Source organism: Periophthalmus magnuspinnatus, chromosome 14, assembly GCF_009829125.3.
Source record: "Periophthalmus magnuspinnatus isolate fPerMag1 chromosome 14, fPerMag1.2.pri, whole genome shotgun sequence".
NCBI classification, from domain to species: domain Eukaryota; kingdom Metazoa; phylum Chordata; class Actinopteri; order Gobiiformes; family Gobiidae; genus Periophthalmus; species Periophthalmus magnuspinnatus.
In genome coordinates, this window is record NC_047139.1 from 1,869,468 (window position 1) to 1,885,331 (window position 15,864).

The 15,864-nt window shown below is 43.3% G+C and overlaps 1 protein-coding gene across 3 annotated transcripts; it reads left to right on the forward strand.

Moving 5' to 3' along the window:
• The first annotated feature begins 1,369 nt into the window (after positions 1–1,369).
• LOC117381189 (NLR family CARD domain-containing protein 3-like) lies at positions 1,370–15,235 on the forward strand. Of its 3 annotated transcripts, none has more exons than XM_055226598.1 (12): positions 1,370–1,430; positions 3,819–3,949; positions 4,586–4,684; positions 4,748–4,817; positions 4,918–5,122; positions 5,210–6,995; positions 7,060–7,233; positions 7,995–8,162; positions 10,376–10,543; positions 10,609–10,773; positions 13,039–13,085; positions 14,161–15,235. In XM_055226598.1, exons 2-12 carry the CDS (start codon positions 3,834–3,836, stop codon positions 14,712–14,714), a joined length of 3,552 nt encoding a protein of 1,183 aa, XP_055082573.1. In that variant the 5' UTR covers positions 1,370–1,430; positions 3,819–3,833; the 3' UTR covers positions 14,715–15,235. The 3 variants fall into 3 exon arrangements, with proteins under 3 accessions (XP_055082573.1, XP_055082572.1, XP_033833979.1); XM_055226597.1 differs by lacking the exon at positions 1,370–1,430 and adding an exon at positions 1,944–2,294; XM_033978088.2 differs by lacking the exons at positions 1,370–1,430; positions 10,376–10,543 and adding an exon at positions 1,945–2,294 and having other exon boundaries at positions 14,161–15,234.
• The last annotated feature ends 629 nt before the right edge of the window (positions 15,236–15,864 follow it).

The following is a 15,864-nucleotide window of genomic DNA, read 5'->3' on the forward strand; positions in this document are numbered from 1 at the left end:
AAAGGAAAAGCTCTCGATTTATCGTCAGTCTACGTTCCTGCCCTCACCTATGGTCATGAGCTCTGGGTAATGACCGAAAGGACAAGATTGTGGATAAGGAAGAGCTGCCGAAATGAGTTTCCTCCGCAGGGTGGCTGGGTGCTCCTTTAGGGACAGGGTGAGGAGCTCGGTCACATGTGAGGAGCTCTGAGTAGAGCCTCTGCTCCTACATGCTGAGGTGGTTTGGGCATCTGTTCAGGATGCCTCCTGGACACCTCCCTAGGGAGGTGTTTGGGGGGAGGCCCGAGGAAGACCCAGGACACGTCTCTCAGCTGGCCTGAGAACACCTTGAGGTCTTCCCTGAGGAGCATTTAGACCGTATCAGAACTGGAGCAGTCCTCTCCTCTATATTTGTGTCCCACTGGTTCATTTCAGCTGTTGCTGTGTCTCAGTTTGATGGTTGCAAACTTCTGCAGGTGCATTTGAAGGACACTTATGTCACTTCTGGCGCGACAAGGACTGCCCCATTTCATGAATCCCACGAATGCGGCCGAATAATGTGTCCTGCATTTCCAGCGTTTCCATGGAAACATGTAAACAAAGCGTGCATCCGAGCACACATGCACTTTTATGTATCCCACCATGCACTGCATGTGACTTCTACAGGAGAATTAATGAATATTTTCTTAAAGTTATTTCATACTAGCTACACTTGAGAAGAAATCACATATAACGTTAGCATCAATGACACCTTGACTCTTCTATTAAATAATAAAAGGTAAAACTATAATTACTTCAAAGTCCATTTAAAACGTTTAGCTCATTAGTCAGCAGCCGTCACAGTTGCCAGGCGACGTAACTTAAGCGCACAGACAGCGGTTTGACATTAGCTCCATGTCATGAGCCTGTCCCATTTCAGCACAGCCTTTGTTGTCGACGGAGGCGACACAGAGGAGCGCCCTCCACTGACCGGGTCCTTCAAAGGGCCAAGTGCAACCGTTGAATTGAGACACGGCATGTCCAATCCACTTTAGTTATATAACACATTTCACAAACAAATGCAGTTTCCAAAGTGCTGCACAAATACATTATAAATAAAAACAACTGGTCAAGAAAGCAAAAATAAAATAATAAATATGTGTATAAAAGCAATAAAACAATAAAATCAAATAAAACAAGCAAATAAAATCAATAGGAACAAATCAATAAGGCACCACGAGCTGGAGCTGGCCCTCGGACCTCAGTGTGTGCGCCGGAGTATAGTCTGTGTCAGACTAAATGAGGCCCACACAGACACAGAGCTCAGGCTCCTGTCACTCACCTGAGTGAAGCCCCGCCCACCTGGACTACAGCCAATAGAGGAGCGGCTCTGACTCACTCCAGGAAAACTTCCTCTTCTTTCAACTGCGCACTTTTCTCGGAGACACTTTGGACTCTTTGGATCCGCTCAGGTTTCACTAGTTTAATTCTATTTAACACTGGGTTTAGTCCTGGTTTAGTCCTGGTTTAGTCCTGGTTTGGTCCTGGTTTAGACCTGGTTTAGTCCTGGTTTAGTCCTGGTTTAGACCTGGTTTAGTCCTGGTTTAGTCCTGGTTTAGTCCTGGTTTAGACCTGGTTTAGTCCTGGTTTAGTCCTGGTTTAGTCCTGGTTTAGACCTGGTTTAGTCCTGCTTTGGTCCTGTTTTAGTCCTGGTTTGGTCCTGGTTTAGTCCTGGTTTAGTCCTGGTTTGGTCCTGGTTTAGTCCTGGTTTAGTCCTGGTTTGGTCCTGTTTTGGTCCTGTTTTAGTCCTGGTTTAGTCCTGGTTTGGTCCTGGTTTAGTCCTGGTTTGGTCCTGGTTTGGTCCTGTTTTAGTCCTGGTTTGGTCCTGTTTTAGTCTTGGTTTAGTCCTGGTTTAGTCCTGGTTTAGTCCTGGTTTGGTCCTGTTTTAGTCTTGGTTTAGACCTGGTTTATTTCCTGGTTTATTTCTTGGTTTATTTTGTAAGCATGTTCCTTTTATCCGATCAGAAGAATCACTGGAGACCAGAGAGTAGAATCACTCGAGTTTTATTGTTCCCTATACATCCAATCTAATACACGTCAGGCGTGGTTCTGTCCCTAGTACGTGCACGGAGATCTCAGGGGCGGTCCCATTTTGATCTGAGTGCTTGACCCTGAACGCCACATTTAAACATAAATCATGAATATTCAGTAGCTGGGTGTGGACATCTTCTTCTTCCTTCTGGCACTCCTCTACCCTCCAGGCGCCCCACTGGCGCAGCGTTATCTGTAACAGCTTGACCTGGGAGGACATGCTACACAATCTATCTGTTGTCACAGTACGTTCTTTTCTATGTGACAGGGCAAGAATGGAGTGTGTTTGTGCAGTGCTGCGTGAAAGTCCTAAACCTCCTTTTAGTCTAATCTTTAATATTATGAGCAATGACTTTTACATCCTTTTATTTCCTGGTTTATTCCCTGGTTTATTTCCTGGTTTATTTCTTGGTTTATTTCCTGGTTTATTTCCTGGTTTATTTCCTGGTTTATTTCCTGGTTTATTTCCTGGTTTATTTCCTGGTTTATTTCCTGGTTTATTTCCTGGTTTATTTCCTGGTTTATTTCTTGGTTTATTTCCTGGTTTATTTCCTGGTTTATTTCCTGGTTTATTTCCTGGTTTATTTCCTGGTTTATTTCCTGGTTTATTTCCTGGTTTATTTCCTGGTTTATTCCCTGGTTTATTTCCTGGTTTGTTTCCTGGTTTATTTCCTGGTTTATTTCCTGGTTTATTTCCTGGTTTATTTCCTGGTGTATTTCCTGGTTTATTCCCTGGTTTATTTCCTGGTTTATTTCCTGGTTTATTCCCTGGTTTATTTCCTGGTTTATTTCCTGGTTTATTTTCTGGTTTATTTCTTGGTTTATTTCCTGGTTTATTTCCTGGTGTATTTCCTGGTTTATTTCCTGGTTTATTTCCTGGTTACAGTCTTGTTGTGTCGTTATGTCTCACAGTTTGAGAGGGCCAGTTTCAGCTTTATCTAAACTTACTGTATGTTTCCCATTAACTGGACTCTCAGAATCATGAGTCTTTATGTTCTTAGTTTTGTTTCTTCTGTGGATCAGATGAAACAGGTGAAACTCCTTCAACAGAAACAAACACAGTGGAAATTATACAGTTTTTAACTGGACATTTAACTAAATGTCGTTATAAAAATACAGAACAAAAGCAGCAGAGCCACAGTATTTTAGGTGTAAACATAGAATGAATAAAGTGGCATTAATATGTGACTGATCTAAACCTTGTGAGTTCACAGCACAGAGCTCAGAGCCACAGTTACCCACAAGGCTTTGACCTTTGAACTCTGCATCAATGCACCAGGGAGTGACTTTTCTGCTCTAAACTCACACTGTTGGATATTTATTTCTTTTCTTTTTTTTAAACACTTTTTATCAACTGTTTTTATAATTATTATTATTTATTTTTCCTTCAGATCAGACTGTGTTTTTCCCATGTTTTTAATAGAACTCATTAATAACTTCATATCTAATTTTTCTTCAGATGGTGTTAATTATTCATTATCTAATATGTGGAGTGTTTTCTTTGTGGCCCATGTCTTTATAAATCAGATATAAGTAAAAGTCTGAGTTCTGATTACTGTTTGTTTGATGGAAGGTCATTTTGTGTTTTTGTTTCTTCTCAATGTGAACATTTCATTGTACAGTTGTATTTCATAAATGTTTAGCTCTTTTGGCGTCTCCTTCTTTACATTTTGATGTGAAAGTTTCTTTATGGAGACACTTGACAAAACTACATGAGATGAACCATGTGAGCAGTGGGCGGGGCTAAACAGTGTGATGTCATTCTGTAGGACTCTGGACTGAGCATGGATCAGAGAGAGACCAGAGAGGACGCAGCCCCTCCCACCACCAGCAGGGCGGCGCTGGAGAGTGAACGCTCTATTGGACGACTGATTGATTTTAAAAAGGAGCATGGTCCACAGTGAGTCTGAGCCAAAGATTAGATCTGCCTGTTGGAGTGTGTTTACATGCACAGAAGAAATCTGACCACAAACACCAGGTTTACATGTGTCGGGTCATTGTAGGATTAGGGTCAAACTCAACTGATTTTAGTCTTCACTGATCTTTGTCGTTGCTGCGTTTGTTTGACCTTTTTTATCTATTTTCTTCTTTAACACATGAGGCGTAAAAATCTGAATGAAATCACATCGGATTTTACTGTTTTCAGTCACATTTGAGTAATCTGACAACTGCAGAAATCAGATTATGATCAGATTTTAAGTGTGCATTTAAACACAGACACTGAAGGATTTTAAGAGTGAAAACGTTTAACAAACATCCATTACATTCAGTGTCACTGTCAGGCCTCGACCTGGACCAGAGTCTGGACATGAACAACTTTGAGGTTTAAAATAAAAACATGTTAACAATAGAATGAATTTAGAGAAATAATGAAAGAGAAAATACTTTGTAAAATGTGGTGTTTCTTTGTTCAAACTGTGGCACTGCAGCGTCTGTGGTGAGGGCCTCATGAACACTTTGTACAAGTATCAGACCTGAGTCATAACAGTCCCATGTGTTTTACTGTGACTGAAGTGTGTTTTCTTCTGTGTCTCAGGATCCACCAGAAACATCCTCCATCTGAACCTGGTCCCATCTGTGAGTCCCTCAGGAGTGACTGGTCTATGGAACGTCCACCTGTTTTTGCCAACGACCCGTGAGTTTCCATTGAATAAAACAATTGAAATGAACATAAGTGTTTGATGAGTCTCTCTCACAGAGTGGAGCAGCAGGGTCCAGAGGTCTCCAGTGGTCAGCACCATCAGACACAGCTGGACTCCATATTTAAGGTCTGTCACTAAAGTTTGTAAATGTTCAGATGAATGAGAACTTGTTCCACACAGATCTGACACTGACTGCATTTGTGTTGTTTATAATGTGTCTGTTCAGCTTCTGGAGGAGGACATCTTCACTTTTGTCCAGAAGGAGCTGAAGAAGCTCCACAAGGTTCTGAGTACAGATTACCCAGAATGCTTAGAGCCTGTGGAGGATGAGGATGAAGAGCAGAGGAGCAGCAGTGAGGCTGTTCTGAAGATCACACTGAACTTCCTGAGGAGGATGAAGCAGAAGGAGCTGGCTGAGCGTCTGAGGAGCAGTGGGACCATTTAACACATTTAACAAGGTGCTCACAGTCGTTTTATATTCTCTGAGACTCAGGCCTGTATCTGTTGTCTTCATTCAGGGACTTGTTCTGGAGTTTATCGACGTAAACTGAAGTCTAATCTGCAGCAGAAGTTTGAGTGTGTGTTTGAGGGCATCGCTAAAGCAGGAAACCCCACCCCTCTGAATCAGATCTACACAGAGCTCTACATCACAGAGGGAGGGTCTTCAGAGGTCAACCAGGAACATGAGGTCAGACACATGGAAACAGCCTCCAGGAAACCAGGCCCAGCAGAGACACCCATCACATGTGAAGACATGTTTAAAGGCCCAGCTCACACACATGGACCAATCAGAACAGTGCTGACAAAGGGAGTGGCTGGCATCGGGAAAACAGTGCTCACTCAGAAGTTCAGTCTGGACTGGGCTGAAGGCAAAGCCAACCAGGACATACAGCTGCTGTTCCCGTTCACTTTCAGATCACTCAATGTGCTGAAGGAGAGAAGCTTCAGCTTGGTGACACTTGTTCATCACTTCTTTAGTCAAACACAAACAGAACTCTGCAGCTTTGAAGACCTCCAGGTGCTCTTCATCTTTGACGGTCTGGACGAGTGCAGACTTCCTCTGGACTTCACCAAAACCAAGGCCCTGACCGACCCCACAGAGTCCACCTCACTGCACGTGCTGCTGGTGAACCTCATCAGGGGGAGCCTGCTTCCCTCCGCTCACCTCTGGATAACCACACGACCCGCGGCGGCCAATCAGATCCCTGCTGAGTGCGTCTCCATGGTGACAGAGGTCAGAGGGTTCACCGACCCGCAGAAGGAGCAGTACTTTAAGAAGAGGTTCAGAGATGAGGCCGACACAATCATCTCCCACATCAAGACGTCCAGAAGCCTCCACATCATGTGCTACATGCCAATCTTCTGCTGGATCGCTGCCACAGTCCTGGAGCATGTGTTGAAAAGCAGAGAGAGAGGAGAGCTGCCCAAGACCCTGACTCAGATGTACATCCACTTCCTGGTGGTTCAGGCCAAAGTCAAGAACATCAAGTATGAAGGAGGATCTGAGACAGACCCACACTGGAGTCCAGAGACCAAGAAGATGGTGGAGTCTCTGGGAAAACTGGCCTTTGAGCAGTTGCAGAAAGGAAACCTGATCTTCTACGAGTGTGACCTGAGTGAGTGTGGGCTGGACGCTGCAGCGGCCTCAGTGTACTCTGGAGTGTTCACACAGGTCTTTAGAGAGGAGCCAGGCCTGTACCAGGACAAGGTCTACTGCTTCATCCATCTGAGTGTGCAGGAGTTTCTGGCTGCTCTTCACATCCATCAGACCTTCATCAACACTGGGATCAACCTGCTCTCAGAGGAACAAACATCATTACGGTCAAATATTTTTAGCAGTAAATCAGTTCAGTTTTACCAGACAGCTGTGGACCAGGCCTTGCAGAGTCCAAATGGACACCTGGACCTGCTCCTCCGCTTCCTCCTGGGTCTTTCACTGTCGACCAATCAGAGCCTTCTACAAGGTCTGATGACACAGACAGAAAGTCGCTCCCAGACCAATCAGAAAACAGCTGAGTACATCAAGAAGAAGCTGAGTGAGGATGTGTCTGCAGAGAGGAGCATCAACCTGCTCCACTGTCTGAATGAACTGAATGAGCGTTCTCTGGTGGAGCAGATCCAACAGGTCCTGAGTTCAGGACGTCTATCTGAAGGTGGACTGTCTCCTGCTCAGTGGTCAGCTCTGGCCTTCATCTTACTGTCATCAGAAGAAGATCTGGACCAGTTTGAGCTGAAGAAATACTGTGCTTCAGAGGAGGCTCTCCTGAGGCTGCTGCCAGTGGTCAAGGCCTCCAACAAAGCTCTGTGAGTAACATTTGTTTAACAGAGGATGATTTGATACATCTTTTACATTGTTTTCTCTGTCCAGACTGAGCAGCTGTAACCTGTCAGAGAGAAGCTGTGAAGCTCTGTCCTCAGTCCTCAGCTCCCAGTCCTCTAGTCTGACAGTCCTGGATCTCAGTCTCAACGACTTGAAGGACTCAGGGCTGAAGATGTTGTCTGTTGGTCTGAAGAGTCCTCACTGTAAACTGGAACAGCTCAGGTCAGAGGGGGTAATATTATGCAATATTATTACATAACCTGTTGGTTGTTGAAAAACAACATTTGATAAAAGTAACATCAAGTCTTGACCAGCTCTCTTTTTCAGCGTGGCCTAAATAACTTAAATGTGTAGGGGGAACTGGGAACTGTGGGGTTTCTTCCACGAAAAATAATTTTGTAAATAATCACATAAATTCTTGTATTCTGCTGCATTTTAGTTACTATTTTTAATGGTCTTATTAAAATAAGTTGGAGATCTCATCTATTCTTAAAACTGCATCAGACAATAGGCCTGTTCTGTTCTTTTACATGTTATATTAAATCATTAATTTCAAGTTAAATGTCACGTTCAATGCATCATTTACACCTAAAAATCAGTTGAACTCTCTGATGCTCTGGACAGGTCAAGTTTTTTCTTTTTTTCTTGAGTTGGTGCATTTTTAAACCTTTTCATTATAAGGCTCAATCTGCAGTTTGTCAATGCAGAAGGTTTTATTTTGAAAGAGCCAAGGAAATGAACAATAAAACAAAGCAGAAACAAACGACTCACCGCACGTGTAGCCGCTGACCGCTCCTCACAGAGCCACAGCAGAGTCGCTCTGTGTCAGATGGAGAGATGTGAGGGGGCGGAGCTCCCTTCAGCCACACCCCTCTCACATCTCTCACGTCTGGAGTCAAACAAGCCCAGCACCGGCCCACAAAGGCTGAGGCTTAAACTCTTGTGTGGTGGTTCTAGTCTCTAATGTCCCTCTGTCTCCTCAGTCTGTCCCTCTGTGGACTGTCCCCTCACAGCTGTGGGCCTCTGTCCTCAGTCCTCAGCTCCTCCAGTCTCACACACCTGGATCTCAGTCACAACGACCTCCAGGACTCAGGAGTGGAGCTGCTGTGTTCTGGACTGAAGAGCGCCCCCTGCAGACTGGAGACTCTCAGGTGAGTCTCAGAACAGCTCTGCAGACACTGGTCATTTTTCATTTCATTTATTTGTTCAGTTCGAGCAAATGTATCAGGCACACACAGCACATCTCTCAGATTTGTTCCTATACAAGCTCGAATAGGAGTGGGAAGAAGAAAACTTATTAGAAAATTAATTAAATGCTTTGATTAAACTTCATATTCAGTATATATATATATATATATATATATATATATATATATATATATATATATATATATATATATATATATATATATATATATATATATATAGATATATAGATATATGACATGACTCAGTTCATGACAATAAATGCAGCAAAAGTCACTGACAATAAAATGGCTGTACAGTTTTACTATAAGTAACATGAGACATTTCTAAATTGCAACAGAAAGAAAAACAGACCAACAATGTGAAGGAAACAATAAGGATAAAGTGGAACCAGCACTGACCCAGAGAAAGTGCAGTGTGACTTTATATTTAAATTGGTCTCTCTCTGTATCAGACCAGACCATGTCTTTATATAAAAACTTAAATTTATGAATACTTTGGCATTGCTTTTGTTTTAAATCCAGATCATTCCACAGTTTCACTCCACACACAGTCACACAAAAACTTTTACGAGTTGTTCAAACATGAGGTAGTTTAATATTTCCACAGCGTCTCTAATTATAAGTTCTCTCTTCAAGAGTAAAACACTTTTGCACATTACATGGTAATAACTTAATGAAGGTTTTGAATAATATAATCATAATATAATATTTTACGAGGGCATAAAATTTTACTCATTTGGACTGGATGAAAAGATTGTGAGTGTGATCTAGAAAACCAGCCGTATGAATGATCCACACGGCTCGTTTTTTCAATAAAAATAATGGGTTAGTTATACTTTAGTAATTATTCCCCCATATTTCAATATGAAATAAGTGAGAACCAGTGAGCAGTATAATGTACGGAGAGCATTGTGATTAAGATATTGTTTTGCTTTATTTATAATTGAGAGGATCTTGGGTATTGTAGTTTTTCTGTGCCGGATGTGGCTTTACATGATAATTTACTGTCCATAATTACTCCTAGGAATTTATTCTCAAACACATTTTCAATTTGTACACCCTCAATATTTATTTGTAGTTCTGGTTTTATGTTCACCAAAGGTCATTACTTTGGTTTTACTTAGATTTAGTGACCGTTTATTTATATCCATCCATTGTTTTATTTTATTTAGTTAGTTAGTTTAGTTTTATCATTTTAATCTAAACTACTATAAAAATGTTAGTGTCATCAGCAAAGAGAGTTAGTTTTAAGGAATGTGACATTAAATATATCATTTATATAAAGATTGAAAAGTGTGGGTCCCAACACTGACCCCTGGGGAACTCCACAAGCAAAGCCAAGGTATTCAGATGAGTATTCTCCCATTTTAACAAACTGGACTCGTCTTCTTAAGTATAATCTCTTAGCCAGTTCCAGCTGCTCCTCTGATACTGTGTCTTTCAAGTTTATTATCAGGATTGAATGATTAAATGTGTCAAATGCTTTTTTCAGATCAATAAAGACACAAACAGCTTCTTTTAGTCCAGTGCATTGGTGATTTATTCTGCTGCTTCAGTTATTGCCATTGAAGTGGTTCTTTTCGCTCTGAAGCCATGTTGAATGCCGTTTATTATTTGCAAACAAACTTTTCTAGTCAAGATTTTATTTATTTATTTATTTTTATTTTTTTGAGAACTAAATCAACAGTGAAACTGGTCTATAATTTGTGAAACTGTTTATTTCCATTTTTGAAAAGTGTTATCACTTTTGCAATTTTCATTTTGTTTGGGAAACAGCCGGACTGAAGAGATAAATTACATATATGTGTTTTTACAATGTTATGACTTTTTAAACCAATGACACGTCAATATCATGAGTCTGTGGAGAATTTATTTTTACATTTTTTTACATATTTGACTTCTCATTCATTGGTTGCTGAGAGAAAAAAAATAGTAATGGTCCTCATTATTGTTTCTCTACACTGAATTTTACCTTGGTCTGGGATTTTACAGAGAACTCTGGGACAATATTTTAAAAAAAAAGATCAAAATCATTAACCGTTATAATCTTCATGTTGTTATTATCCCCATTTATTTCATCAACTGGTCCGACAGTAAAGGAGTAAATGTTTATTTTCTGATTGTAATTGAGTCAGTGTTTCCTCTTGTCTCCTCAGTCTGTCCCTCTGTGGACTGTCCCCTCACAGCTGTGGGCCTCTGTCCTCAGTCCTCAGCTCCTCCAGTCTCACACACCTGGATCTCAGTCACAACGACCTCCAGGACTCAGGAGTGGAGCTGCTGTGTTCTGGACTGAAGAGCGCCCCCTGCAGACTGGAGACGCTCAGGTGAGATGCTCCCATGATGCACTCTGCCCCCTTGTGTCCACATGAGTGTAATGCTGTGTCTTTAGGCTGTCTGGATGTCTGGTCTCACAGAGGGGCGGGGCTGCTCTGGCCTCAGCTCTGAGCTCCGCCCCCTCCCACCTGAGAGAGTTAGACCTGAGCTACAACCATCCAGGACCCTCAGCAGAGCTCCTGACCGCTCTACAGGACCAGCGCCCCCTGCTGTCTGTCAGGTGAGAGCGCCCCCTGCTGTCTGTCAAAGGCACAACCACACACACAGCAGCACACTGGAGGTGAGGCCTTTAGGCACAAAGGCAGAGGAACCACCAACCCTCAGGCCACTCCCAGCTCCATCTGCATTGGTCCAGATGTTGAACCTGGTTTATGGATCATATCTGTGTAATTACTGGACCTCACAAGAAACTGGCACAAAAGTCAGTGTTTTCTCTGTCGGCTCAAAAAACCTCTGAACATACCTGTATATTGTGCAGCAGTAGTATTAGTAGAGGTAATAGCAACTGCAGTAGTAGTAGTAGTAGTCGTAGTAGTAGTATATTTATACCTGTATGTGTCCCCTGTTGTCCCTTATACACAGAGGTGTCAGGACTGTCCCAGAGCTAGATGGGGTTGGGCTGAGGTCTGTCCTGGATCTTGGGTTTAGACCTGGTCCTTCTCCTGGTCTCAGTCTGGATCTGAGGGTCCACTGTGCAGGACTCAGGGTGGGGTTCTGACGGGACTGGGTCTCTAACCTGTGCACGTGGGAGTTGAGGATGAGGAGATATATACAAACATACACCTAAGTCCTGTGCTTGTCCTGTGGAGTCTGCTGCTCCTTTCTGCTCACTATGATCCTGGTGTAGTCCTGGTTTAGTCCTGGTTCAGTTCTGGTAGATCCAGTCCTGGATTATTGTGATGTATGTGTGTTTTAGTGGTGTTCAAAGTCAACATCACTGACACGTGCTGTAACAGTCAGTATTACCAGTGTATTTCTGTTGTAGTACCTGATAGCACCATATGGTGGCGCCTCTCTATTTGTAATGTACTGTAAGGTCACAGGTCATCACTTGTTGCTGTGTTATGGACACACACCTGTGCGCTCTACAGCTCAAGTAATGTGTGGTACAGGTATAAAACGGACTCTTTCATGTGTGATTGTTGTTGCCGTGGAGACGTGGCATTGTTTGGTTTATAAATGTGAAATAAACCAAGTATCAGTGTAAATCTACAAGTCTTGTTGTTCTTCTATCCCAGAGCACATGTTAATGGCTGTAGCTAGCGCTCTCTGCCTGACCACTACCACACGTTACAGTGCTGAAAACTCCATGGCTAACTCCCCGCGCACATATTCACTTATTTATTTCTCCACTCTGGGTTTGAAGACTTTAGTGTCTGTTTCTCACTGATTCCTGGGTCTTTGTGGATCATTTAAAAACTCAGATGGAGCTCAGACTTGTCTCTGTCGCTCTGTCTGTACAACAGGCTCTGATCCTCATGTGTCCACACACAGAGGCCCCGCCCCCAAAGTGTCCACACACAGAGGCCCCGCCCCCAAAGTGTCCACACACAGAGGCCCCGCCCCCAAAGTGTCCACACACAGGCCCCGCCCCCAAAGTGTGTGTGTGTGAGAGAGAGAGAGACTAATGTGCATGTCGTGTGTTTCAGTCTCACGTCGTGTGTTTCAGTCTCATGTCGTATGTTTCAGTCTCATGTCGTGTGTTTCAGTCTCATGTTGCGTGTTTCAGTCTCATGTCGCGTGTTTCAGTCTCATGTCGCGTGTTTCAGTCTCATGTCGTGCGTTTCAGTCTCATGTCGTGCGTTTCAGTCTCACGTCGTGTGTTTCAGTCTCATATCGTGTGTTTCAGTCTCATGTCATATGTTTCAGTCTCACGTCGTGTGTTTCAGTCTCATGTTGCGTGTTTCAAGCTGATGTCGAGTGTTTCAGTCTCATGTCGTATGTTTCAGTCTCACGTCGTGTGTTTCAGTCTCACGTCGTGTTTCAGTCTCATGTTGCGTGTTTCAGTCTCACGTCATGTGTTTCAGTCTCACGTCGTGTTTCAGTCTCATGTTGCGTGTTTCAGTCTCATGTTGCGTGTTTCAGTCTCATGTCGCGTGTTTCAGTCTCATGTCGCGTGTTTCAGTCTCATGTTGCGTGTTTCAGTCTGATGTCGCGTGTTTCAGTCTCATGTCGTGCGTTTCAGTCTCACGTCGTGTGTTTCAGTCTCATGTCGTGTGTTTCAGTCTCACGTCGTGTGTTTCAGTCTCATGTCGTGTGTTTCAGTCTCATGTCGTGCGTTTCAGTCTCATGTCGTGCGTTTCAGTCTCATGTCGTGCGTTTCAGTCTCATGTCGTGTGTTTCAGTCTCATGTCGTGTGTTTCAGTCTCATGTCGTGTGTTTCAGTCTCATGTCGTGCGTTTCAGTCTCATGTCGTGCGTTTCAGTCTCATGTCGTGTGTTTCAGTCTCATGTCGTGTGTTTCAGTCTCATGTCGTGTGTTTCAGACTGGAGTTTGCTGGAGCTGTGAGGTTGACACCAGGACTCAGAAAGTGTAAGTGTTAAAATAACTCAATTTGAAACAGACACTTATTTAAAATGGATAAAATGGCACAGTCCTCACATAGAATATATATTGTTGTGTGAGAGACCTCAGACTGTGAGGTCCACAGCTGTGTCCACGACTGACTCCTGAAGCAGATCCTGAAGAGTCCAGTCTGGAGCTGTGTAACTGCACTCATGTTTCAGCTCAAACACAACAGTGATCTTCATTCTTCTTCTGGAGACAGTGGATTTAAACCAATCCCCTGTTCTCCTCTGAGCTGTGCCTCTGCTGCCTCCTCCTCATCACTAGAACAACAACAGACACACAAACACTGGCAAAAGGACAGAAGCTGTGAACAAGCTCCTGAAACACAGAGCCACATGTCTCAGCCCCTGTGTGCACCAAGCCCCATCAGAACTACTGCTGCTGGAGCAAAGGAGGAGCAAAGGAGGAGCACCAAGCCCCATCAGAACTACTGCTGCTGGAGCAAAGGAGGAGCAAAGAGGAGAAAAGGAGGAGCCACACTGACACAGGCACAGCTGTTGGACACAGGTCTACACACAAGCACAAGTGACTGTGGATTCATATAGAGACATTTTAAAGGAGAAAGTCTGTGTCATGGAGCACAGAGGAGTGTAGGAGGAGCAAAGGAGGAGCACAGAGGAGTGTAGGAGGAGCACAGGAGGAGCACAGAGGAGTGTAGGAGGAGCACAGGAGGAGCACAGAGGGGTGTAGGAGGAGCACAGGAGGAGCACAGAGGAGTGTAGAATGTGTGGAGTGACGTCAGAGACTGGAGCTGCACTTTGTCACTGTAGCAACAAACTCAAGTTTTACACTGAAAATATTCTGAAATAGATGTGAGGCTGAAACTAAAGGAAATATAGAACTGATGCAAAAGAAACATGAGCCAAATATAAGACTGACATGATTCACAAATAAAATCATCAGAATAAAAATACATTCATCATAAATAATTGACTTTAAATCCATCTTTCATGAATAGATTGACCCATATTAAACTATAATTAAATGTGTGTCTCCACATGGGACTAACTGCTGCTGTGTTGTGTCTTCTCTCCATCAGATTTCTGTGATCTCACTCTGGATCCAAACACAGCTCACAGAAAACTCAAACTGTCTGACAACAACAAGAAGGTGACACGTGTGACAGAGGAGCAGCCGTATCCAGATCATCAGGACAGATTTGAGACCTGGCCTCAGATTCTGTGTTCCACTGGTCTGACTGGTCGCTGTTACTGGGAGGTCCAGTGGAGTGGAGATGTTTATATATCAGTGTCTTACAGAGGAATCAGAAGGAAAGGAAACAGTTATGACAGTGTGTTTGGACACAATGATCAGTCCTGGAGTCTGTTCTGTTCTGATGATGGTTTCTCTGTTGTTCATAATAACAAACGCACCTCCCTCCCTCAGCCCTGCTCCTCCTCTTCTGGGACAGTCTCAGTGTTTGTGGACTGTCCTGCTGGCTCTCTGTCCTTCTACACAGTCTCCTCTGACCAACTGACCCACCTCCACACCTTCAACACCACATTCACTCACACTCTGATCCCTGGGTTTATGATCTGTCCTGACTCCTCAGTGTGTGTGTGTGCTCCGACACACTCACCCTCCTCTGTGTAAAATACAACAGTCAAATCTGTAGAAAAATCACTTTGTAAATGTTTTATTTTGACTTGATTTGAGCAGAGATTTCTTTTCTAATGTGTTATTTCCTCTCAAAGACAAACTGCAGACATCAACCTCACACTAGTGTCTGTACTGAACAAATCACTGTGTTCAATATGAACTTTACAAACTCATAAACAGGCACCACATGCAGTAAGTGTACAGTCTGTATATGTGCTACTTTGGTCCTTGTTTGTTTGATTGGGTTCAATACTCCCATAAGAAAGTATGTTGTATTTTTATGTTCTGAGGCAGTGTTTTTGTCCAATAAGAAGGAGGAGGAGACACAGTGGTGTAGACCATAGTAATTAGTACATGTGGTCTTTTATCAACCTTTCTTCAACTTGGAGAAGCCGACCGGAGCCACACCAAACAAACTAAACCATGAACTCATAGAAAACCATGGAAATATGAGTCTTATTGTGTTTTCAGCCACAAATAAAAAAGTTCAAACACAAACTCATATATATAATGTGGCTTTACAGTTTGGTGCATTCTTCATTCACTCCACACTCACTGGTGTAAGAGACACTACTGTAGCCACAGCTGCCCTGGGGCAGACTGACAGAGGCTGCCAGTCTGTGCCATTGGCCCCTCTGACCAACACTCACACACCACATTCATACTAGGCAATGTGGGGGAAGTGTCTTGCCTAAGGACACAATAACAGTTTTATCCACTGGCGCCCCCCTGTGGCCTGGTATTCCCAGCGGTCTCCACGTCCTGACCAGGCCCAGTCCTGCCGAGCTTCAGAGATCTGACTCAGGCTTTGACAAGGAGCTTTATTCTTATGGTTGTTGGAAGTTGGAATCCTGCTGCTGGCTATGCATACCGTTTTTATGTCTTTGGGCAAGACACTTGTTTGCCTGTGTGTTATTGATATTAGCACAGAAAGACAAACCACTGACAAACAGCCATATCCTGTTGACATTTTAATCAGATCAGTAGACTTGGAGAAACAAGAGTTCATTTTTGAAAACATTCTCTTAAACAAAAATAGAACAAGTATTTACAGTCACTGGTAAAAATACATAGAAAGCATCGGCGGCCATTTTGTCTTTGTAAAAGACATAATCCAGGAGAGAGAGGGGAAGTGAGTCCAGAC